The sequence below is a fragment of the Mesoplodon densirostris genome, chromosome 3 (genome assembly GCF_025265405.1).
Source record: "Mesoplodon densirostris isolate mMesDen1 chromosome 3, mMesDen1 primary haplotype, whole genome shotgun sequence".
NCBI lineage: Eukaryota > Metazoa > Chordata > Mammalia > Artiodactyla > Ziphiidae > Mesoplodon > Mesoplodon densirostris.
In genome coordinates this window covers 113,011,698-113,037,438 of record NC_082663.1, presented here as the reverse complement: position 1 = coordinate 113,037,438, position 25,741 = coordinate 113,011,698, and the positions used below count along the sequence as shown (strand labels likewise).

The following is a 25,741-nucleotide window of genomic DNA, read 5'->3' as shown; positions in this document are numbered from 1 at the left end:
ATGCGCTAAAAATAATGAGGGCAGAGTGGCACAATACTGGGACTTAAGAGGTGAGAGTCAGGAATACCTAATGTCCTACAGTGTACAAGTCCTACAATCTTGGAAACAGCCTCACACAAATAAATGTTAAAACATCAGTAATCGGGGGCTTCCCTGGTGGCGCAGTGGTTGAGAGTCCACCTGCCGATGCAGGGGACGCAGGTTCGTGCCCCGATCCGGGGAGATCCCACATGCCGCGGAGCAGCTGGGCCCATGAGCCATGGCCGCTGAGCCTGCGCGTCTGGAGCCTGTGCTCCACAACGGGAGAGGCCACAACAGTGAGAGGCCCGCATACCGCAAAACAAAAACAAACAAACAAAAAAAATCAATAATTAAGTTGGCCATAAGGAAAATAAAAGAGCCTCAAAATATTGGACTATCCCTGACATGGCATGAAAAAAAAAAAAGTATGCAGATGCACATCTAGCCACTCCAGCACTCCAGCCAGAGTATAAGCATAGGCCAGATTATAACACAGGTACAATCTCCTCATATCAAGAGAGAAGGTACACACCAAGGCTCTGCTGTCACTCATAAAACACCTCTTAATACCACTTGGTTGAGACTTCCCTGGTGGTGCAGTGGTTAAGAATCCACCTGCCAATGCAGGGGACACGGGTTCAATCCCTGGTCCGGGAAGATCCCACATGCCGCAACTAAGCCCGTGCACCACAACTACTAAAGCCTGCGCACCTAGAGCCCGTACTCTGCAACAAGAGAAGCCACCACAATGAGAAGCCCACTCACTGCAACTAAAGAGTAGCCCCCACTCACCGCAACTAGAAAAAGCCCACAGGCAGCAACAAAGACCCAACGCAGCCAAAAATAAAAATTAAAAAAAAAACAAAACCCACCTGGTTTCCTGGTCACATTTTGTGCAACAAACACTGACAATTTGTTGAGAAGGGCTATTTAAAGAAATGGGCTGACCCAGTATGGAAAGAACATGCCCATCTGTGATAATCATTCTGATTTAAGAGCTGAGCCTGTGTCAAGATTAGAGTACATCTCAACACCATGAAATAGCAACCAACACAAGAGTGAACTCTAACAAAAGGTTTGTCAAAGGTTTGCGGAGCATTAGTAATGCATTCCTAAATCAAACTTCCACCTTTTAGCCCAAGATAAAATTAAAGCATCCTGTTAAGTATGTGATTATCATATCCTCCCTTTACTTATTTTTCAACAAAAGATTCACTGACAAGAAAACCCTACAAGACTACCACAGCAACACTGCTAAAGACAATTTTTACCACCATGAAATACCTGAGACTTTAAATCCATCTTTGAATCTGAATTACATTTCCTGGGAAAACTATCAGATTTCCCTAGATACTATTGGAGGTCCTCCAGGGGGACGATATTGATAAAAAAAAGTTTCATATTGCACTGAAGTAGTTCATACAATGAAAATTTGTAAAACTGGAAAAAAAGAAAGTAATTAACATTTTCCAAAGAGCCCAAGATGAACAGTCACAATAATACTTACTGGCCTGTTCCAAAATACTACGGAGTGGTGGCTCCACTCTAGCTAAGAGATCATCACACATCTCCAGAAATTTGCCTCTATGGAAAAGAACAATAATAGGTTAAATCACATTCCACTTTTATGTAAAATAAATCTCTATAATCAAAAAGACAGATAACAAGTACTGGCAAGGATGGAGAGAAACTGGATCTCACATACATTCCTGGTGGGAATGTAAAATGGTGTAGCCACTTTGCAAGAGTTTGGCAATTGCTCAGCATGTTATACATAGTGCTCCCATATGACCCAGCAATTCCACTCTAGGTATCTATCCAAGACAATTGAAAACACATGACCACACAAAATCTGCACATGAATGTTCACATAAGCATTATTCATAGGCAAAATAGTGTGAAAAACCCTATTATCCATCAGGTGTATTCAGCAAAAAGGAACAAAAACAACAAAAGTGACATACATGCTGGAACATGGATGAACTTTGAAAACATTATGCTAGGTGAAATAAGCCGATCACAAAGAACACGTTATATATGACTGACCCCATTTATATGCAATGTTCAGAACTGCCAACTCCAAAGAGACAGAAAGTAGATTAACCACTGCCTAGGGCTTGGGGGAGGAAGAATAGATGGACAAAAACAGCTAATGGGTACAGATATTTTTTTCTCTTTAATTAATACACTTTATTTTTTAAGACTGGTTTTAGGTTTACAGAGAAATAAACAAAATGTACAGAGAATTCCCATACACCTCTTACCCCCACACCCAGTTCTCTAACACCTTGCATTAGTAAGATACATTTCTAACAAATGATGAGCCAATACTGATACATGATAGTATAAATTAGGGTTCTATATGACTTGACAAATGGTGTAAGTATTCACCATTACAGCATCATACTGAATAGTTTCACTCCCCTAAAAATCCTCTGTACTCTACCTATTCATCCCTCCCTTCCACTGAACCCTGGCTAACCACTGATCTTTTTACTGTCTCCATAGTTCTGCCTTTTCTAGAAGGTCATATAGTTGTCATATAGAATGTCACATAGTTCTAGAATGTCATATAGTTGGAATCATACAGCCTCTTCAGGTTGACTTCTTTTGCTTAGAAATATACATTTAAGGTTCCTCCATGTCTCTTCACAGAATGATAGTTCATTTAGAGTTTCTTTATGAGGTGATGAAAATATTCTTAAATTGGGTTGTGGTAATGGCTGCACAATTCCATGAATATATTAAAACCCAGTGAATTATATACTTTAAATGCGTGACTTTTATGAATTACATCTCAAAAAAAAAAGAAAAATAGTGGAGGTATAGAATGCACCCACCAGAATGGCAAAAATTCAAGATCACTAATACCAATATTTGGTGAGGATGTGTAGCAACCAAAACAGTTTAAAATGATTATTTGGTGGTCCAGTGGTTGACTCCATGCTCCTAATGCACGGGGCCCGGGTTCAATCCCTGGTGGGGAAACTAGATCCCACATACCGCAACTAAGACCTGGCGAAGAATGCATGAATGAATGAATAAATGAATGAATGAATATTTTTTAAACTCTTAGCTTTGTCTAAATAAATAAATAAATTGATGGGTAGACAGAGGATGGATAGATGAACAGATCAATAGGTATGTGGAAAAAACAAGTACAGTTAATATTATCAGTAGACCCTAAGTGGCAGGATAAGGAGGTTCACTGTAAAATTCTTTCAGTTTTGCTGCATATTTGAAAATGTCCAAAATAAAAACATGAAAAGCAAAGGTACAAAGAGCATTCTAGAAAGATGGCAGCAGCAGCAGTAGAGGTTTTTCCTTTTTTTAAAGTTTTATTGAAATTTAATTCACATACCATAGAACTGACACATTTAAAGTGTACAATTCAATGGCTTTTAGTATATTCAGAATTGTGCAAACATCACCACTATCTATTTTAAAACATTTTCATCACCCTATAAAAGAGTATTTTCATCACCATTAACATTATTCTCCCAACTCCCCCACCAACCCTCCAGCCCTAGGCAACCACTTATTCTGGACATTTCATACAAACAGAATTAGACAAAATGTAGTCCATTTTAACTTATTTCTTTCATCTAGCATAAACTTTTCAAGGTTCATCCATGCTACAGTATGCATCTGTACAACATTTTTTTTAATTGCCAAATAATACTCCATTGTATGGATATATCACGTTTTGTTTATTTTGTCAGTTGATGGGCATTTGGGTTGTTTCCATTTTGGGGGTATTATAAGTAGTGCTGCTATGAACATTCATATATAAGTTTTTGTGTAAATGTGCTTTCATTTCTCTTGGGTATGGAGTGGAACTGCTGAACCATATGGTAACTATATTTTACTCACTTTTATGTGAAATAAGTATTTGAGCTTTTTTTTAATGAATTTATTTATTTATTTTTTATTTTTGGCTGCATTGGGTCTTTGTTGTTGCACACAGGCTTTCTCTAGTTGCAGGGAGCGGGGGCTACCCTTTCATTGCGGTGCGTGGGCTTCTCACTGCAGTGGCTTCTCTTGCTGTGGAGCACGGGCTCTAGGCGCACAGCCTTCAGTAGCTGTGGCATGAGGGCTCAGCTGTGGCTCACAGGCTCTAGGGCGCAGCCTCAGTAGTTGTGGTGCATGGGCTTAGTTGCACCACGGCATGTGAGATCTTCCCGGACCAGGGCTCGAACCCCCGTCCCCTGCATTGGCCGGCGGATTCTTAACCACTGCATCACCAGGGAAGTCCCTTCTGAGCTTTTAGAAGAGAAGTGTGCACTGCCACTAGAGATGCACTGGACATGTTGAAAATAGCTTGGTGATTCCTCAAAAAGCTAAACATATGATTACCACATGACCCAGCAATTCCCCCCCTAGCTATATACCCAAAAGAACTGAAAACAAGATACTCAAATAACTTGTTCATGAATGTTCATAGAAACACTCGTCACAATAGCTAAAAGGTGGAAACCCAAATGTCCATCAACTGATGAATGGAAAAATAAAATGTGATATACCCACACAAATGTAGTATTATTTGCCATAAAAAGCAATGAGGTACTAATACATGAACCTAGGAAACATTAAGTTAAAGAAGCCAGACACAAAAGAAGCCAAACACATACTGTATGATTCCCCCTAACACATCATAGATACACAAAAAGTTGCTGTTTAATAAAAATGAAAAACATCACTTTCAAGTAGAAGAGAAAGGTGACTACAATCTGGTTACTAGGCACAGTAATCTAATTCTGGCAGATTAAAAGCAATTCTGGGGCTTCCCTAGTGGCGCAGTGGTGGAGAGTCCGCCTGCCGATGCAGGAGACACGGGTTCGTGCCCCGGTCTGGGAAGATCCCACATGCCGCGGAGCAGCTGGGCCCGTGAGCCATGGCCACTGAGCCTGCGCGTCTGGAGCCTGTGCTCCACAATGGGAGAGGCCACAACAGTGAGAGGCCCGCGTACCACAAAAAAATAAAAAAATAAAAAATAAAAAAAAATAAAAAATAAAAAAATAAAAGCAATTCTGACTCCATCTCAATTTTCTGAAGATGGCTCAGGCCACCCTTCTCCAAACAAGCCATCAGTCTTGCCTGAATTCTACCAGTAGAGTTCACATACTGAAGAACATCCAAGCAACCTAACCAGATAACAGAAGCAATCTGCGTATTTCTGAGGATAGCCCTGAAATGTCAGTTACCCAGAATTCTTGTAGTATTATACAAAAAGACCTGTTGTCCTCAAGTGATACTGAACTACTCAAAAACACCAATTTCTGAATCAATGACTAAAGCAAATTCAGTTTAATCCTGCATTAAAGCACTTTGCCCTGAATTTATGAAAACTGGTAACTCATGTGTAATACATGCACATGTAAAGGAACTGCCAATTTCCTGGAATATTCAAATAACCAGAACAAACCTAATAGTCTACATTATTAGACTAACCAAACCCAGCCTTCACATCAAAGGCACTATCTGGACTTCCCTGGTGGTCCAGTGGTTAAGACTCTGTGCTTCCAATGCAGGGGGTGTGGGTTCGAACCCAGGTCAGGGAACTAAGATCCCATGTGCCATGTGGCACAGCCAAACATAAAAATAAATAAATTTTTTTTTAAATAAAATAAAGGCAAGATCCTGAATGGCCTCTAATTTTTACCTACAGAACTGAAGTTATCATATAACATCCATATAATTTCAACAATTAGCTAATTAAGGCTAATATAAGTAGAGAAACATCACAGTTCAGTTTACCATCAAAATATTAACATGATTACCTATTCATAGTTCCAGATACATCAACATCATTCATAAAACATTCGATGCTCAAAGGAAGGTCTGAAGCATTTGCACTCATCAATTTCTTGAGTTTCTCACACTCCTGAGACAGTCGTAATAATGGACGGATTTTGGACTTTATGTCTAGCTTGTATTTCTTCCCAAATTCCTCACAGAAGTGATTTACTAGCACCTCATCAAATTTTCTGCCTCCCAGTGTTGTGTCAAATGCAGTGGCCAGAACCTTTGAAAAAAGATGATAATTAATTCAAAAACTAACCAATTTAAAATTTTATCATGATATATATTTAAGTGGTAAGCTGTAATAAAAAGGCAAGAAGGGACATTAAGGTTGAAACAAGGCAATGCGCATGTGTCATTTAATCATGGTTACAACCACTATGGAAAGAGACATTGTAATCCCCAATTTACAGATACAAAGACCTAGACAGATCAGATAATATGCAGGTCACAAAGATATTAAGTGGTAGAAGTAGAATTCAAAACCCAACCTCAATTCCAAAACCTATGCCTTCTCCACTACACCAATCTGACTCCAAGCAACAATTATAATTCAAGGCCCAATACACTAACATGTCATGTACAGTTCTAGTCTTATTGCTACCACAAAACCGTGAATAATACCAAAGGCTTATTTAGTTCTATGCAATTTACTACCAGAAAATATGCTAAAGCCCGAACTCACTGCTATCTGTTTCTAATCAACATAGAAGACTAATTAGGTTAGGTTATCCTTTTCCAAATTTCTGGCAGATTAGAAGCAAACTAGATCTAATCAGATCCAATAATAGAAGACTGGCTAAATAAGTGATGACCCACACCCTTAAAACAATCTCTTCAAAGAATGTTAAATGTCCTCAGGAAGTTTTTCTTAATAAGTGAACTCATAGGAGAGGAAAACAAAACAAAACAAAACAAAGACAGACACAGTTCTGTGTAATTCCAATTTTGTTTTCATAAAAGACTAGAATGAAATACATCAAACTGTAGTAAGATCATGAATGTCCTTTCTTTATATATAAATGTTCCAAAATTTGACTTTATAGTAAGTATTTTGATAATTAAGTTTTAATTAAAATTGGAAAACTGACAATTAACAGCTGATAATGAAGCAGAAACTAATACACATCACTTTGACTCAAAGACAAGGCTAAATTATGGCCAGTATCTTCTGTCTAAAAAGGTGAGAGGGCTTCCCTGGTGGCGCAGTGGTTAAGAATCCACCTGCCAATGCCAGGGAGCAACAATGCCAATGTTGCTCCCACACACTGCGGAGCAACTAAGCCCACATGCCGCGCAACTACTGAAGCCCAAGCACCTAGAGCCCTGGCTCCGTAACAAGAGAAGCCACCACAATGAGAAGCCCATGCACTGCAACAAAGAGTAGCCCCCGCTCACCGCAACCAGAGAAAAGCCCGTGCACAGCAACGAAGACCCAATGCAGCCAAAAATAAATAAATAAAATTAAAAGTAAATAATTAAATTAAAGTTAAAAAGTGAGAGTACAAAATGGAATTTAGAAATAATCCTATTATGGATAAAAGTAAAGCTTAAACAGTGAGAATAACACTTGGTCCATCATTCACATCTGTAAAAATCGTGAACCTCTTATTTCCCAACCATCCCAAAGATTTGTTTGTATTAAACAAACAAAACAAAAACATAAACCATAGAAACAAATCAGAATATAAAGCAGAGGCAAGTCGAGTTTTCAAAGAAACAGGATTGTAACAAAGAGAAACTCAAAATGCCCTCCAAACCTAACAAGTACTTATTTTGGGATAGGTAGTCCACTCGACCAACCCCTAAATTGGAGGCAGAAAACCAGTTTAGACCTGGCACTAAGAACCTTGATACAGAACCCAAATAGTTAAATACTCAAAATATCCTTGCTTCTTAAGCAAATTCTAGATAAAATCACCAAGCTAGAGAACTGATTTTATATCCCACTGAGGAACTAGCATATACCATCAAATTCAACTGTGACTCACAGACATAGAAAACAAACTTATGGCTACCAAAGGGAAAGTGGGGGGATAAATTAGGAGGATGGGATTAACACTACTATAAATAAAATAGATAACCAACAAGGACCTACTGCATAGCACAGGGAACTATACTCAATATCTTGTAAAAACCTATAAGGGAAAAAGAATCTGAAAAAGTATATATATGTATAACTGAATCACTGTGCTACATACCTGAAACTAACACACTGTAAATCAACTATCCTTCAATTAAAAAAAAATAAATTAAAAAAAAAAAAAAAAGCCTCACTGGGGCTTCCCTGGTGGCGCAATGGTTGAGTCCGCCTGCCGATGCAGGGGACACGGGTTCATGCCCTGGTCCGGGAAGATCCCACATGCCGCCGAGCGGCTGGGCCCGTGAGCCATGGCCGCTGAGCCTGCGCGTCCGGAGCCTGTGCTCCACAACGGGAGAGGCCACAACAGTGAGAGGCCTGCGTACCGCTAAAAAAACAAACAAACAAACAAAAACCCCTCGGGCTTCCCTGGTGGCGCAGTGGTTGAGAGTCCGCCTGCTGATGCAGGGGATACGGGTTCGTGCCCCAGTCTGGGAAGATCCCACATGCCGCGGAGCGGCTGGGCCCGTGAGCCATGGCCGCTGAGCCTGCGCGTCCGGAGCCTGTGCTCTGCAACGGGAGTGGCCACAACAGTGAGAGGCCCGCATACCGCAAAAAAAAAAAAAAAAAAAAAACCCTCACTGAACACCTAAAATCTATACCTTTCACTCTATATAAATTTGACCTTAATAAGAGACTAATACAGGAAATGTGTATACATATTTAAAAAAATTTTTTTCAACTGTGACCATGATCACCCTCTGGTCCCTCTCTGCCATTAACACGGCTACACTTCTCTGTGTAAAAAACTGCTTTCTCCAGAGCTCTAACATCTCCAGACATCTAGAATATAACTCCTAGTCTGGTTTCTTTCAGCCACCCAAGTTCTACTCACTCCATCCTGTTCCCAGACCACTCAAAATCTTAAGAGAATACATATATCACCTCCTCAATCCTCAGTGTAAGATATATGAAGGGACTACATGTTAAAGATTCCTCCTAGTAAGCTTGCAAGGCAAGCATTATTTTCCCCACATTATAGATAAGAAAAATAGGCTCAGGACTCTAAGAGTTTCTTCCTCAAGGTCTATGCTCTTTGCTTCATACCATGTCAACTCCTGATAAATTATTTTGGGCTTACAACTTCCACCCAACCCCTACCTACCTAATTTCTAGTTCAGATGGCTCATACCAAGTTTCCACTAGTGAAACAAAATTTTTTAACCAATTATTTTAAGTTGTCTCTCATAAATTCCTAATTACCATACACTTGTAATACAGTCTTCTGGAAAAAATATACTTACTTTAAGTTTTCCTCTATTAAATGCACATACAGAAACTTGATAAGAAGAATGCCCCATGTCTACAAAAACTACATTTCTTGGTTTCTCTTCTAAGGCAGGAAGATCTTGTTTATAGATTCCATATGCAAGAGCAACTACACAATAAGAAAAAAATTCAACATAATGTTACCATTTAAGTACTAAACTTAAAATTCATTTAAGTAGGAAAAAACAGACTCTGTATACAGATCCATGAAAGACTCAAAATCTTTATAAGCTCTGCATGATTTATTCATGAAGAACACTAACTTCAAAGAGTTAAATGCTGACATTCACTTAGGCTTCCTTACATTTCCAATTTCCAATTCCAACAACTTTGGCAATTTTTCCCAAAACCACTTCCTCCACTTCTCCAAACATTTCTTCCCATGTTTCTACTATCCTTGTGCCATCTCAACATTCCCATATATTCTACCCGCTGAGATGTTGCTTTATACCCCACCCCTGTAACTCCACCAATCCACAAGTTGGACAAAAACCCAATATTTAAACCAAAGCAATGCTCCAAACACACAATAAATGTGTTCCTTTCCAAACAAGCATGCAATTAAATACCAAAGTAAGTGCTATGAGGATACAGAAAAAGCACTTCTCAGGTGCTCTTCATAGAATGTGACAGAGTATCCAAAAATACTATGACACACAGGTGCTAAGTGCTCCAAGCAAAACAGGGAACAAGAAACCCTAGGGTTTTAAGATTTCACAACCTTCAAGATGGAGCAAGTCAAAAATTTCAGTTAATAGTCTCTTACCTGCAGTAGTTTCATTCATTAATCGAAGGCAATTGAGACCAGCAATCTGTGTTGCATCCATCACTGACCGTCTTTCTGCATCAGTATAGAAACAAGGAACCTATAAAAAAAATTTGAAAGTTTACTGTATTATGGAGATCCCTCATTTAAAATATACCTGTCAAACAACCGTAAAATCCAGAAACGCCCTCAAATACTTACAGCAATTTATTCTGTATATGATCAAGGAAGTATTTCAAACCAGTAGGAGAAAGTTGGACTATTCAGTAGTCTTGAGACAAATGGACAGCCATACAGAAAAAATAATAAAGTTGTATCCTTTTTTTTTTTTTTTTTTTTTTTCCAGTATGCGGGCCTCTCACTGTTGTGGCCTCTCCCGTTGCGGAGCACAGGCTCCGGACGCGCAGGCCCAGCGGCCATGGCTCACGGGCCCAGCCGCTCCGCGGCATATGGGATCCTCCCAGACCGGGGCACGAACCCGTATCCCCTGCATCGGCAGGCGGACTCTCAACCACTGCGCCACCAGGGAGGCCCTATCCTTACTATATACCTAATACCAACATATATTTCAAATCAAAAATTTAATGTTTTTTAAAAATCATGAGTACCATAATAAAAGGGAATCTTTACCATCAAAGAAAAGATGGGATTTTCTAAATATAACACAAAACCCAAAAGAACCGGCAGGTCAAGGTGGGAGTCCGCCGGTGGCCAGTGCTGGGTCCCAAGCCAGGGCCTGGAGATCAGTGGCACACCTGGGCCAAAGGCTGCAGCAGGCAGGGCTGCTCGCTGCCTCTCGCTCGCCTGGCAGCAACAATGGCAGACATCAGTGAGGCCTGTGGGGACTGGAGGCACAGCCCGGTGGGTGGGACGTACGGCTGTCCCTGGCTCGCTCAACCTGCGTGATGCTTTTCTCGCCAACAGTGGCTGGCCTTCACTACCTTCAAGATCTTCGTGCACCTGGCTGGCCCTGTTGGTGTTCTCTGTGCTACTGACCCTGCGTGCGGACAGCCTGGCTCCCAGCCTCTTCTGGTGAAACCTGTCTGTGCCCTTCTTCGCCGCTAACAGGCTCAGCACCTACTTCCCCACTATCATCTCCGTGCATCTCTTCCAGGACAGAGAGAAGCAGCTGGCCATGCTCAGCCTTTTCTGGGTCCTTAGAGTTCTTAGCCTCAAGTTCATTTTCAAGATGTTGTTATGCCAGGAGCTGGTGGAGCAGACTCGGGAGCTCTCCTTTGACCTGATCAAGTCTCTGGTCTTCATTCTCCTGAAGTTGCTCTTGATCTGCACCTGCTGGGTCAACCAGCCTTGCCGAGGATAAGCTATTGATAGAATGCCCAAGCTGAAGTCCCTCTTCAACCACACCACTGAAGAAGTCTGGGTCTGAAAGCCAGCTGTGCCCTGCTGAGTACCCACTTTTCTCTGTACTGATCATGTCTGAAATAGTTGCCTCAGCAGGGCTACAAAGAGCGGCCTTGATCCTTAAAATGTATTCCCTCTTGGACTTCCCTGGTGGTCCAGTGGTTAAGACTCCGCACTTCCACTGCAGGGGGCACAGGTTCGATCCCTGGTCGGGGAAGTCCCACACGCCACATGGTACGGCAAAAAAAAAAAAAAAAAAAAAAAAAGTATTCCCCCTTATTTCATGCTTTGAATAACTAATCCTAAAATGAGATCCTGATAAGAGTCCCAGGCCCAACAGTCCCGAACTCCTCTGACAGTTGTAAACTGCATATAAGTAAAACGTTCTGATGAGCTCTGAATATTTTCATGGATCCTGGGAAAGTACCCATTGTGCAAAGGCTGCCAAGCTGGACTTGGGGTTTCCCCTGGGTAGCAGCACCGACCTGGGAGCGCACTGCTCCAGCCCCTAAGACAAGACTTCCTTAGATGCTTGAGCTCTAAAAAGTGTAAACCAGCTTGTGAATCCTCCCCTGTGCCACTGGGGAAAATGGTCCTTTCTTCATTCCAGCCCAGGCAGACAAGAGTATGTTGAATAAGCATAACTGGGACCCTATCTGGAGACCTGAAAAGAACTTGCTTTCAAGGCGCAGCTTGGGTTCCCATCCCAGCAGATGGCAGTGCCACGACTTTTCTACCACCCTGTGGCCAGCACTGTTAGCACACCTGAGACAGATTTAGGCATCCCTAAGGGATCAGAGGGAGGGCAGGTGCTCTGATGCTCATAGGCATTGAGACCTACAAATACTAAGTTTACAAATGGCCTCAGCCCACCGAACTAAGGTTTTTGGTTTGATGTCAGGTGCCAAATGAGAACATCTGCTGAGATAAAAATAAGAGACTGTTTTGCTGGGGAAGAAAAGAAAAGAAAAAGGCGGGGGTGGGGGTTGATACATTTGACTCATTAAAAAATTCTAATAACCAAATGGGGAAAAATATTTGCAACTCACATCATAAAACAGCAAAGAGTTAATCTCCCTAATATTCAAAGAACTACAAATCAAAATAAAGACCATACCACTCAAAATAAAATCAGGAAAGGATAGGAACATTTCACAAAAAGTGAAATACAAAATGGTTCATAAATTTTAAAATGTTCTAGTTTACCTAAAGAGTAAAATATCAGCATTAAAATCACACACACTTTGCTACCATTATTTATCGGAATTATTTAATACACCAATAAGCTGTGCTGGTGAGGCTGTGGTCAAACAAGCCCAAGTGTAAATCAGCACAAATTCTCTAAAGGGCAATTAAACAACAGCTGTTAAGGTTTAAAATACACATATCCTTTGTCCCAGCAATTGCACTTCTAGAAATTTAGCCTATAACCTACAAACTTATCACATAAGAGCAAAATGATACTTGTTCAAGTTTACTCATTGTAGTATTCTTGCAATTAAAAAAAAAAATCTGGAAGCAACCTGGATGTCCAACAAAAAGAGACTAGTTAAACAGATTATGGTCCACATAAACTGCGACACTGCTCCACTAAAAGGAACGAAGCACCTCTTTACTGCTATGGAACATATATAAGGTAAATTGTCCAAAATATACTAAAAGAAAAATGAAAGTAAAAAAGGACCTATACATATTTGCCTGGGTACATAAAAACCTCTGGAAAGATCTGTAACGAAGTGGTAAAACTGGTAACCTCTAGGAAGGAAAATCTACTTACTAGGTAACAGATGTGCTAAAGCTTCCCATATACCCTTTTACACATTTGACTTGATTTGAACACGAGGGCTACTATTACCTTCCCCAAAAAATAAAGCTTATATTTTAACAAATAATCAATTTATAAATAAAGCAAAACCCACCCAGGCCTTATTTACATAGCAATCAGATATACCATAGTACCAAAACCTAGAGCAGTGACTGTGCGGAGAAGACTGCAGAAAATAGTTCACACAGAGGCCAGAGACTACTATCCTTAGGCCCGATGGCAAGGTTGGCCCTTTTCTGCACCTAGGAATTTGAATGATAAGTAGTTCCCTAAATCAACAGAAAATTTTCGCTAAATTGTAAGAGTGGCTCACTGTGCCTAAGCTGTTTGTACAATGTAGTTTATGCTTTACACTTAATTTGCTTCTGGAAGTCTAGAATTTTGGTACATGCGAGGCATAACATGCCTATGTGAATGACCTCCAATAGAAATCCTGGACTCCAAGGCTCAGGCAGAACTTCGCTGGTGTATGACATTTCATATGTGCTGTCACAACTTGCTGCTGGAGGAATTAAGCACTTCTGGTCTGACTCCAATGGAAGGTGACTCTTGGAAGCTTGTACCTGGTTTCCTCCAGACATTGTCCATGTACTTTTCCCCTTTACTGATTTTGCTTTGCATCCTTTCACTATAATAAATCTTAGCTGTGAATATAGCTTTATTCTGAGTCCTGTAAATTCTCCTATCAAATCACCAAAACTCTTGAGGACCCCCAACACATAACTTAATTCATCACCTTTTAACTTGATCCCAAAAGCTGGAAAAGCCACTCAGGCAGTCTTGCCATTTTACATAAATTTTACTTCTACATGGAGCAAAATTCAGAATCAAAGTTAGGGCAGTAGATGGGAAGAAATGGGGACAAATCTCAAAGTCCAACAGAGATCTGGGGGAAGGCAGAAACCATCTAAGAAATACAGTGCCTGTATTGAATCTGAGCTCTTTAAGGGAAGTAGCATTCTTATTCTTTGCATCCCCAAAATGTGGGTTATGAGCCATAAGCCAATTCTTCCTGACAAATGTCAGTACTACTTTACTAGATAGCCAAGAACCAAGGAATCCATCAGTCAAAAAACTGTGAGGTTGGGCTTCCCTGGTGGCGCAGTGGTTGAGAGTCCGCCTGCCGATGCAGGGGACGTGGGTTCGTGCCCCGGTCTGGGAAGATCCCACGTGCCGCGGAGCGGTTAGGCCCGTGAGCCATGGCTGCTGAGCCTGCACATCCGGAGCCTGTGCTCCGCAACGGGAGAGGCCACAACAGTGAGAGGCCCGCGTACCGCAAAAAAAAAAAAAAAAAAAAAAAAAACTGTGAGGTGAAATAAGCCACCTAACAGTCCTTGCTTTGCCAACCAATGCACCAAAATGAAGACAAAAGATGCCAATAAACAACAAGGTCCTACTGTACAGCACAGGGAACTATATCCAATATCCTGTGTCAAACCATAATGGCAAAGAACATATATATGTGTAACTGAATCACTTTGCTCTAGAGAAAAATTAATACAACATTGTAAATCAACTATACTTCAATAAAATTTTTTAAAAATAAATAAAAAATTAAAAAGGCAAAGGAGGCCAAAGAGCTAAAATATCAGATAACAATGGCAGAATGATGAGATTCATTGGCAAGGCCAATACAACCACCCAAATTTCAACAGTCCCTATGGACTTCACCATACTACAAGCACAAAGCTACAAACAGCCAGGCTTCCATCTAAATAGGGAAATGGAAAAGACAAGATGAAGTCTACTGCTGCCTTGCCTTTAGCGCTGGATACAAAAACAGTGAAGATACAGAGATAGAAATGAAGGAAAAAACAGCATTTCTAATTGAGAGTATTCAACTAATTCAACAAACAAGTGGCTACCATGTGCCAGGCACTATGCTAGGTGCTAGAAGGAATCCAGGAAGAAGTGGGCTCAGAGATAAGCCTTTAAACAGACAGAATAACAGAATCATGAGCAAAAACTAGGGGGCAGGGCTTCCCTGGTGGCGCAGTGGTTGAGAGTCCGCCTGCTGATGCAGGGGACACGGGTTCGTGCCCCGGCCCAGGAAGATCCCACATGCCGCAGAGCAGCTGGGCCCGTGAGCCATGGCCGCTGAGCCTGCGCGTCCGGAGCCTGTGCTCTGCAATGGGAGACGCCACAACAGTGAGAGGCCCGCGTACCGCAAAAAAAAAAAAAAAAACTAGGGGGCAGAAAAAAATATTCAAGAATATGAGAACTAGTTTGATAAATTCTTAAAATAACCATTACCACCTAAGACAAAAAGCAATTTTATTTTCAATTAACAGCTTTCTTCTTTCTGCTTCTTCATGCAAGACCCCAATAATGTGTAGGGATCAAACTCACCGAAACAACACAGTCCACGACAGGCTTCTTAAGAACACTTTCTGCTGTCTCCTTCAGTTTGGACAAAAGCATGGCAGTCACTTGCTCCGTGGTAAAATTTCGCTCTTCCTCCATGTATTTCACCTGCAATAAAAAAACAAAAGGATGTAAACTTAATATTTGTTCATGTCCTAAAAACCTAAAATGAATAATCTCTAAATCATCAATGGAACATTAACTCAGGAAAGAATTAAGAAAGCTAGTTTTAGAAGCGAAAATAACCTGAAGGTCACTTTTAGCTTTTTAACATGCTTGTCAAGCGTGATATCTGGAGATGAGGACCACTATGTAAATGGCACATTGTGACCACCAACAAAACTTAAAGACAATTACCTGGGCAGAAGCAAATTGGTATAGCTCACTATGACCCACACTGTCCCTCCATAAAGGGATCTGGTGGTGGAAACTTTTTTACCATCTGATGTACTGTGTGTATTTTACTTTGTTTACTGTGTTGACTTTATGAACATCGTCCTAATTAGGATCCAATCTAACGCAATGGTTTTTGTCAGATTTGTTCACTGTCATAGCCCCAACACGGAGGACAAACTTGACACAATAAATACTTGTTGAATTAAAGAATAAACGGCAAACAAAGCTTCAAGATATCCTACACCTGGATAAAGGTATGCAACTGTGACAACAGTTACAAACTTTAAATGTTGAAGATTGCCTAAGTAAGATAAGGTCCTATTCCACATGCCCATACTCCCCAAGTACAACCCAGACCAGAAAATGTCACTTTCTTCTTTTAGTTCCTGCTCCAACTCAACTTGAACACCACCTTCTCACTCCCCAGTCCAACCATAATTTATTCTGGTTTAGAATTTAACAGTGTGTCACTTTATTGCATGATAAAGGTGGGAAAATAACACTCCCAGTCAGCCTCTTTCAAAGCTACCTCTTCTTCTCTCAATTAAGTCTTCATCAATTCCTCCAAGCTCATACTTGGATCCACTTGTTCCCAGGTCTTCTCCCTAGTCTCTTTCTCCTTTGGCACTTGTAACGCTTCTGACTAAATCTGCCAATATGCATCCTATTTCTTTCTTGACTGTAAGTATCCCCCATTTCCTCAGCTCCCTTTCCTTTTTTCCTCCTCTGCACTCCATATTTATCCATTAGTAGGCCCATTCAAACTGTTCTAAAATTATTGCTGAAAATATCATAAGTAAATCCAGTGATCATTTTTCAGTTATCAAAATTCTTCACTTCCAAATTCAACTGAATTCTCAGCTACAATAGCACAATTAACTACCTTTTCTCCACAATTCTCATCATCTCTTGGATTGTGAACCTGTTCCCATGATCCTTATTTCTCCAGATGGGGTGTCTCAAACACCACATTTCCCCTCTCTAAACTCAGTTGCCTGAAAAGCTCAAAAACCCTTCTGGATTCCTCTTACCACCTGAGTGCAAGAGAGACAGATGTGTTCACCGTACCCATCCCTCAGCCTCTAATCTTTTTTGTATGATCAGTTCACTGCATGCTTCACAAAGAGACTCTCCTAGATGTTGCAGAGATAGCAAGGACTAAACTCCCTTTTCCCCAAAAGAACAACACCTTTCCAATCCTACTGTCAAGAGTATGACCACATATCTGGCAGTGACTTTAAAGTGTTGATTTCTTTGCCTGCTCTTCCGGAAGTCATTCACTAAAGTCACACCAGCAAGACTGCTGCATTAGTCAGCAAGACAAGTAGCAATGGCAGTTAACTTCACATCATTACTACCTATCTGTCCAACCCCTATTAACAGTGCCACCTATGGCTCCCAAATAAAATCCAGATTATTCAAAAGATGTCAATGGTCTTTACTACCAAAAGACTTTCCAAAGCATTTGTCCCCATTATCATTACAACTTGAAAGTAGAATGGTATAATATACAATGACCTGATAACATAAACTGTATTTCAATCATTAAGGTATTATCTTGAAAATCTTACCTTTATACCTGTTAACCCAGTGGGCAACTGCACAATATCATATGCAAGTTTAGATTTTTCTGCCTCCACAAACGGATCAGAGAATGCTCGGCCATGGAATCTTTTAAATCCTTGGACTGTGTTCTTTGCATTGGAAATTACCTAAGAAAAAGTGTATCAGAGTCAAAGAGTGGAAAGACTGATAGCAATTAAATTATGGGAAAAAAAAATTCAACAATCTCAGGATTAAATTAGAATCATTTTCCTTCTGAGTTAGTTTTCTTCAGAACTAAACCTTTCTGAACGATGCATGCTAGCTTGTGAAGTGAGGAGTGAGGGACCTGTACAGGTCACATGCAGGGCTAGGACCAGAGCCCAGATTGCCTTACTTCCTCATGAAGACAGGTCATTACCCTTATAAAAGTATTCTCTGTTCTTAAACTTCTAACAAACATTTACATAAAATAATTTTTATCTTTTAAAAATTACCCGTAGTTTGTGATTCGAACTTTCCAGGGGCCAATCTGGCAGTATGTATCAATTCAGTTATTCTAGTGAAGAAAACTTACCATAAAGGAAAAAAAGATGACACAAAGATAATGCAAATAAACTGATAGAGCATTATTTATCACAGCAGAAAACTGCAAAGAGCCTAGAGGGTAAATGACAGGGGAATGGGTTAATAAATTATGGCATATCCATACAATGGTTAAGATTATTTTAGAAGTCTGGAGACAAGTATCTATATGATATGATGTCACTTTCTTGGGGTGGGGAGAAAAACATTTATATGCTTAGAAAGAGTACAAAAGGTTACACATTAAGATATTAACAGTGATTTTTGGATAATGGTAGTATGCTAACTTCCAAATTCCTTACATTTTTACATCTATATTTTCTAATTTCTCTAGAATAAAGTATTATAATTTATGGGAAAAAATGTTGGCAAAGGACATTCAAAATATTTAAGAATGAACTTCTGCTTAAGACTTATAGGCTCCTCTTCCCAATGCAGAAGTACAAGTCCCAAGGAAAAACAGCAGAGCTCCTCTGCATCAGGAATGTCAAAAGGCGCAAACAGAAGTTCTTTTGTAAAACAATATGAGGGCTCCAAAGTCAGGCCCTGTTTCAGTAAGCTGCCAAGTAGAAACTCAGTATCACAGTAACTATGTCAACCTAGAACTAGGCAGCCAGTTTAGTACAATAACTATTCTCAATAATGAAAGCGAGTTTAAAAACAGGAAGAATTCACTGGACTTTCAGAAGGAAAGACGTTTCAAAACAGCTCTGTACTTGCTATCTACTGCCTCCTAAAACATCTTGAACTTTCTGAAAATGAGATTATAAAACACCCTATTTAATTAAATTGGCCAAGCACCGTTTTCTTGGGCTTATAAATCTTAGGCGCTGCCTGGTCCAGAAAAAGAGACAGTTATTCATTCTATACATTGCTCCAGATTGAACTATTAAAACATCTAATAGGGCTTCCCTGGTGGCGCAGTGGTTTAGAGTCCGCCTGGCGATGCAGGGGACAAGGGTTCGTGACCCCGTCCGGGAAGATCCCACATGATGCGGAGCGGCTGGGCCCATGAGCCATGGCCGCTGAGCCTGCGCGTCCAGAGCCTGGGCTCTGCAACGGGAGAGGCCACAACAGTGAGAGGCCCGCGTACCTCAAAAAAAAAAAAAAAATCTAACATGCAACTCCTTAATTTTATAGCAACCCCATCCACTCAGGAAAATAGAACTCTTCAGGTTCTGCTGCTCTGGTTACAGAGGAACCAGCAAATATGTCAGGTTCCTGGTTTAAAAGTAAACTAATGATAAGTGTGCTTCTACAAGTATGTTTTCCTTCCTTGAGAACCTTGATCAACACTGACCTTAAATATGAGTAAGATGAAGACAGAACAAGACACTTTAATGAGCATTTAAAATACCCAGGAAAGGGCTTCCCTGGTGGCACAGTGGTTGAGGGTCCGCCTGCCGATGCAGGGGACACGGGTTCGTGCCCCGGTCCGGGAGGATCCCACATACCGCGGAGCAGCTGGGCCAGTGGGCCATGGCCGCTGAGCCTGCGCGTCTGGAGCCTGCACTCCAGAATGGGAGAGGCCACAACAGTGAGAGGCCCACATACCGCAAAAAAATAAATTAATCAATTAAATAAAATAAAATACCCAGGAACAAGCAAACATCCTAGCACTTTGCATTAAACAGATTATATATGTTCATGCTATTTTAAAAAGCTATTTGCTTCTCACTCAAGTACATAAGAAGGATCAGGTTCATCTCTCTCAATTGTACACCCAGGGGCTCCCAGTGTTGGGCACATAATGGGCACTGAAATACTTGCTGAATGGGAAGGATGGACAAACCACAGAAAAAAGTCACTTTAGGCAAAAACAAAATTCTACCTGGCTTTTAGCTGCTGCTCCAATTGAACGATTCTTAGGACCAAAAGAAATGCAAGCCCTAGAAGACAAAACAAACATTTAAGCATCAAACCTTACTGTAATTATTACATCCAAAACCAAAGCAGGCAAGGACTTCCCTGGCGGTCCAGTGGTTAAGACTCCGCGCTCCCACTGCAAGGGGGGGAAGGTTCGATCCCTGTTTAGGGAACTAAGATCCCACAAGCCTCACAGCACAGCAAAAAAAATCTGCTTAGCCGAAAAGCCCTATTTTTTTTAACTGCACACAGTAAGTCTATGATTTTGACCTTTCTACTGAGTAAACTGTCCATGGAATGCGCTGCTTCTTAGAATAATGAGAGTTCATCACTTAGATGTTGAAGTACAAGTTTGGTATGACCATCTGTCTGAAATACTGGAGAGAGGTGGACTAACCAGTCTCCACTATCCTCTAATTCTTCAAGTCTGGTGTTCAAAAGTCCAATATAAAATAGTATACCTTCATATCAATACATCAATAAAATGTTCTTTGTGTTTAGAATAGCTCATAACTTCACCAAGAGAATAGTCTATAAACCCTGAAAACAACTCTTGTCCTATTGTAAATATTGAATACGTAAAAAGTTATTTTTCTAGAACTAGTTTCCAAGGACTCAATTTCTTTTTTTTTTTTAAAGACTCAATTTCTGACAAGGAACTTCATTCCCACTTCAGAACACATTCTTCCAAATCAATTCATACACTGCCTGCTGGTTTGATGTATATGCTGCTTATTTTAGAAAGCAAAATTGAAACTTGCTTAAAGGTATAAACACTTTAAAACACTGTGTTTAAGCTTAAAAAGTCAGTTATTTTGGAGTTGATGTTTTTGCTATCATGGCCTCTATGCTTCCCCCTGTTTTTCACTCTGGAACCTTGCATATATTTGTCACCTCCCTTTCCAGTAGCTGATTTCTCTCAAGCTAAAGTAAGATCAAATTCACCCATGCCACCCCCAAAAAATCCAAAAGACAAACCTCTTCCCAGAGTCCATTTCTCCCTCAGGTTAGTAAAGCCTTCTCTTCCTCCTACTTAATAATAATGACTGCATAAATTGCCTATATGCACCATCTCATTTAATCCTCATAAGCACCCTATCTTATTCCCACTTTATAGGAGAGGAAACTGAGTCCAAAAAGGTATTAATAAGTAAATTTTTCCAGAGTCATACAATGTGAAAGCAATGGGAGTCAGGACTATAGATCGTTTCTCCACACTTTACACTCTAGCTAGCTTTGACCCTCTCTCTATCCTCCCTGGACCCCTAATTCTTCGAATTTAGTGGAATGAGTAAGAATAAGAGCTCTGCAGCCATACTGCCTTGGTCCAAATCTGACCACATTAGATGACCTATTAATTAAGTAGAACTGTTTTACTTAGATAACCTTACCAGCCCTGTACAAACTGGCAGAATGCTCAGCCTCTCTGCCTCAGTGGCCCTTTACAACCAATGGTGCAAGAATCCCTGTGAGCCAATCTCCCAGAGCAGTTACAAGCAACTATGCCCTGAATCAATATGACACAGCCTGGGATTTCATCAGATTTCCTATGAACCCTAAGCTCTATGGGCCTAGAACATGCTGGGGGGTAGCCCCTCTAGAGCACAGGTATCAAGCTCAGCCTTTCTGCAAATATACCACCTATCACCTAAAAAAAAAAATTCCTGAGCACCACTTAAATGTCTCCCCTATTACAGCGCATACAGCCCTTTAGGAAATTGCCCACCGTACTGTTACCTACTCCATTCACCCTGTCCACTCCTTCTAGCCTATGCATGCAAACCTACATTTTTCTAAAAGCCACCACATCTGAATTTCTAAGATGCATCCCACCAATACCTCAATCCCAACATAACTAAAAGCCAACATTATTTATCTTCCATTATTTCCTGCAGCCCTGTTTTCAAGCCTTCATCTCCTCAAAACAATACTAGCTCTAAGAATGAAAAAATTAATGTTCCCGACTTTATTGTATGTCCGTTGAGGGGTTAATTTCCTATTCTACCTTGGTAATTCTGAATCTATCTTGCTTCTAATTACCTTCCAAACAAAAACATTATCAGCAAATAGGGTCCAGATTCCTTAATGCAGAACCTAAGGCCTCTCACAATCCCAACCCCACCCCCATTTTCCAGGTGCAATCTCAAGCACACAGTGCCCCAACACAAGTCAAACAGTCTTCCAATCCTCCTGCTTTGCTCTACCACTTTTGCCACCTGAAATGCCCTGGTCCTTCTAAATCTCACTCATTCTCCAGAGATATCACGCATTCGTGATGCCTTCCCAATCCCTCTCAAGTAAAAATTGTTTCTACCTCTTAAAACTTATTAGACTTGGCTTAAAACTTACTGGACTTTGGGCAATGTGAATGCAGAACATTTCCATCATCACACAATGTTCTACCGTACAGAGCTGCTCTAGGTAATATTCTCTTTGAAGTCAGTTAACATTTTTACTTACTCTTAAAATCTACATCTGCCTTAGAAGTGATAGGAAATGGTTCGTATATCTTGAAAAGCTAACTAAAAGTTTGTCTCAGTTCAAATTATTCATCTTTTATTCGTCTATATATGCACACACTACAAACAGTTCCCAACTTCTTACAAAGCAATCAAATGTCACTAATAGAACATCAATCTTTACCACATAATATAGCAAGTACACCTCAAACAAGGCATAACTCTTGCAAAGTACGGGCAGAATTCACACTTTTCTTATCATGTTATAGAAAACCATTAATATATTATTACATAATTCTTACATTCTAAAAAAAGTTCTATAACAAGCCAACTAGTACATTAAAGAAAGGAATCCTTAGCTTTTCCACTTTATGGTCAATTTGACTGAGTTGAATGCATGTACAGTAAAAAGAGCTCAGGCTCTAGAATTAGACAGTATGGGTCTGTCTGAATACCTTCTCTACCTTTCTAGCTGTGTGACCTGTTAATTAACTGCTCTGAAATTCAATTTGCTCATCTCTAAAATGGGGGAAATTACCACATCTACCTAATATGGTTGCTATAAGGATTAAATTTGTTGATCCACTTTTAAAGGACATTTATCAGAGACTGGCATATCATAAATAACATTATATATTACTAAACCTCCAATGAAACCCTGGTCTGAGTTTCATACAAAAAAATATACCAACTAGGGAGTTCCCTGGTGGCCTAGTGGTTAGGATTCTGGGCTTTCACTGCCATAGCCTGGGTCTAATCCCTGGTTGGGGAACTGAGATCCTGCAAGACATGGCACAGACAGAAAAACAAAACAAAACAAAACAAAACAAGAACAAACCAAAAATATACCAACTAGTTTGCTATGAAAATTGTGCTTCACCTTCTCAAACTATCCACTAAAACCCACTCAGCCATCTTTAAAATCGTGAGGAATAAAAAGTCCTACCATTTCCTTTTCAAAAGGACAACTGAGGGCTTCCCTGGTGGCACAGAGGTTGAGAGTCCGCCTGCCGATGAAGGGGACACGGGTTCGTGCCCGGGTCCGGGAAGATCCCGCATGCCACGGAGCGGCTGGGCCTGTGAGCCATGGCCGCTGAGCCTGCGCGTCCGGAGCTCGTGCTCGGCAACCGGAGAGGCCGCAGCAGTGAGAGGCCCGTGTACCGCAAAAAAAAAAAAAAAAAAAAAGGACAACTGAAAGAGGGTAGATATGTTAAACAGCAGAAATTGAAGGGGTTTTTAAAGTAAAAGCTTACATAAAAAAATCTAATATTTAAATGTGAAAAAGGCCCAAAAAGATTACGTCAAATTTTAGGGCCAACGCTAGAACCTATTCAGTGCTTTCCAGTGCAAGCTCATTGTAGAAAATTAGAAAAGTATAAAAAAGAAAATAGGGATTATCAGTAACTCCACAACCAACACCCTCCCACCAGAGATGGCCATTACTATTTAGGTAAATACTGCTATGCAATCCTAATAAATTAAGTAATTCTTTTAAAAAGGGAAGCTAAATACCCCCATTAAGTTTGTTTCTCCTCAACAAACACTCTAAAAAATCTTCAGTGTCTGAATGATTCTGTCAGGATTTGGACAGGGAACAAGATATTTAAAGGAAATACGTATTGATACTATTTTCCACTCACCAGGAAATTCCAAAATTTCACATAGCCTGCATGCAATCCCTATCTATGGCAGGAAGCCTCTCTTTCATCCAAGCAGGTCAAGCGCCCTTGTCCCACGGCTTTCATTTTTGAGCCTTCATATGCCAGGCAGTGTGCTAAGCACTCTACACTTGATTCTCCCAAATACTCTGAGACAAGAACTATTACTGACCCAATTTTGTAAATGAAGAACTGAATAAAGGCAAGTAAATGTGCCCAGAAACATAACTAGTACTAGAGTTCAGGATTCAAAATCAGGACTATCAAACTCCAAGTCCCACACATACATACTTTTTTTTTTAACTTTTTTTTTTTTTGGCTGCATCCTCCTTGCAGCACGCAGGCTTCTCTCTAGTTGCAGCACGCAGGTTCCAGAGCACGTGGGCTCTGTAGTTTGCAGCACGCAGGCTCTGTCGTTGAGGCGCCCAAGCTCAGTAGTTGTGGCACGTGGGCTTAGTTGCCCCACTGCACGTGGGATCTTAGTTCCATGACCAGGGATCGAACCCGCAACCCCTGCACTGGAAGGCAGACTCTTTACCACTGGACCACCAGGGAAGTCCCCATACATACTTTTGTACTGCCTACCAAACCCTCTAGATTTATTCCTACTTCTATACCTTCACGAAGACTGTCCCAATCCTTTCTTCATGTATTCTAATCCTGTTTGCTCAAGTCCCACTCCTGCCTTTCCTTATCACTCCATCCCCCACAGATGTGACTTGTCCTCTGAACTTGTACAATTAAGGTCTATATTTAATAACCTTGCCCATAATTGTACTCTCTATTCTTATTCTATTTACTGTTGCTTTACGTCATTCATATTTCCAACTAGAATGATTATATCTCCACAGCAGGACTCTATCTTACACTTCCTCTATACTGTACACAAGGCCAAGTTAATGCTGCTAAAAACAGCAGTACTCAAGACACTTGCTACTTGACTGATACTACCTTTCCTCCATTCCAAATTACAGGCTGACATTACACAAAGTTAATTTAAATCAAGTTCAAGACTTCTCTGTTCTAATCTTTAAGTCCTAGAAATAATCATCTTTTTAAACCAGAGAATAGCCGTTGTTCTCTTTCCTGGGTAAAAGATACCACTGACCAAACATTTATGCGTATTCTGATAGGATGTTACGAACAGCTGCAACCAGCACAGATCCTGAAAAGGTACAGTTTCATGTTTATAAGTGTGTGTAGGACCACTCTCAGGATATTCAGACAGCTCTTACTCTAATTCAATTTCTTAAACAATATAAGAATAGGAGGTTTTCAGAGAACCTACAATAGTATTTAGACTATCAAATAAGAGAAGCAGGCAAAACTGGCATGGAAATGGTTATTAGGTTAATCAGAGTACCCCATGGTCACTGCCTTAGCCCAGAACGAGAAAATACCCAAAACAGGTGATATCGAACAGATCAAACAACTCATACTAGCAAGATATGCAATTCCTTAAGAACCACAAACTCGAGTCAATAAGATTTACACATTAAAAGCTACATATTTGATAACCCCTAAAGGCAAACTTCCATAGATTTCATTTTACTGTCCCAGTATATGGTCCATTAATAAAGAGAATAGGGGCCTCCCTGGTGGCGCAGTGGTTGAGAGTCCGCCTGCCGATGCAGGGGATGCGGGTTCGTGCCCCGGTCTGGGAGGATCCCATATGCCGCGGAGCGG

General features: G+C 40.5%; 1 protein-coding gene and 1 pseudogene across 1 annotated transcript in view; one reads left to right on the top strand and one right to left on the bottom strand.

Annotated features, from left to right (window-relative positions):
• HSPA4 (heat shock protein family A (Hsp70) member 4) overlaps positions 1–25,741 on the bottom strand; it is a 42,870-nt gene that overhangs the window by 12,221 nt on the left and 4,908 nt on the right. Inside the window, exons 2-8 of the mRNA XM_060093353.1 lie at positions 19,904–19,961; positions 17,517–17,657; positions 15,535–15,657; positions 9,999–10,098; positions 9,208–9,341; positions 5,802–6,046; positions 1,529–1,605 (exon numbers count right to left, since the gene is read on the bottom strand). Of these exons, the coding sequence (XP_059949336.1) occupies positions 1,529–1,605; positions 5,802–6,046; positions 9,208–9,341; positions 9,999–10,098; positions 15,535–15,657; positions 17,517–17,657; positions 19,904–19,961 (878 nt within the window). The remainder of the gene's footprint in view (positions 1–1,528; positions 1,606–5,801; positions 6,047–9,207; positions 9,342–9,998; positions 10,099–15,534; positions 15,658–17,516; positions 17,658–19,903; positions 19,962–25,741) is intronic.
• On the top strand, positions 10,642–11,319 carry LOC132485820 (transmembrane protein 203-like; annotated as a pseudogene).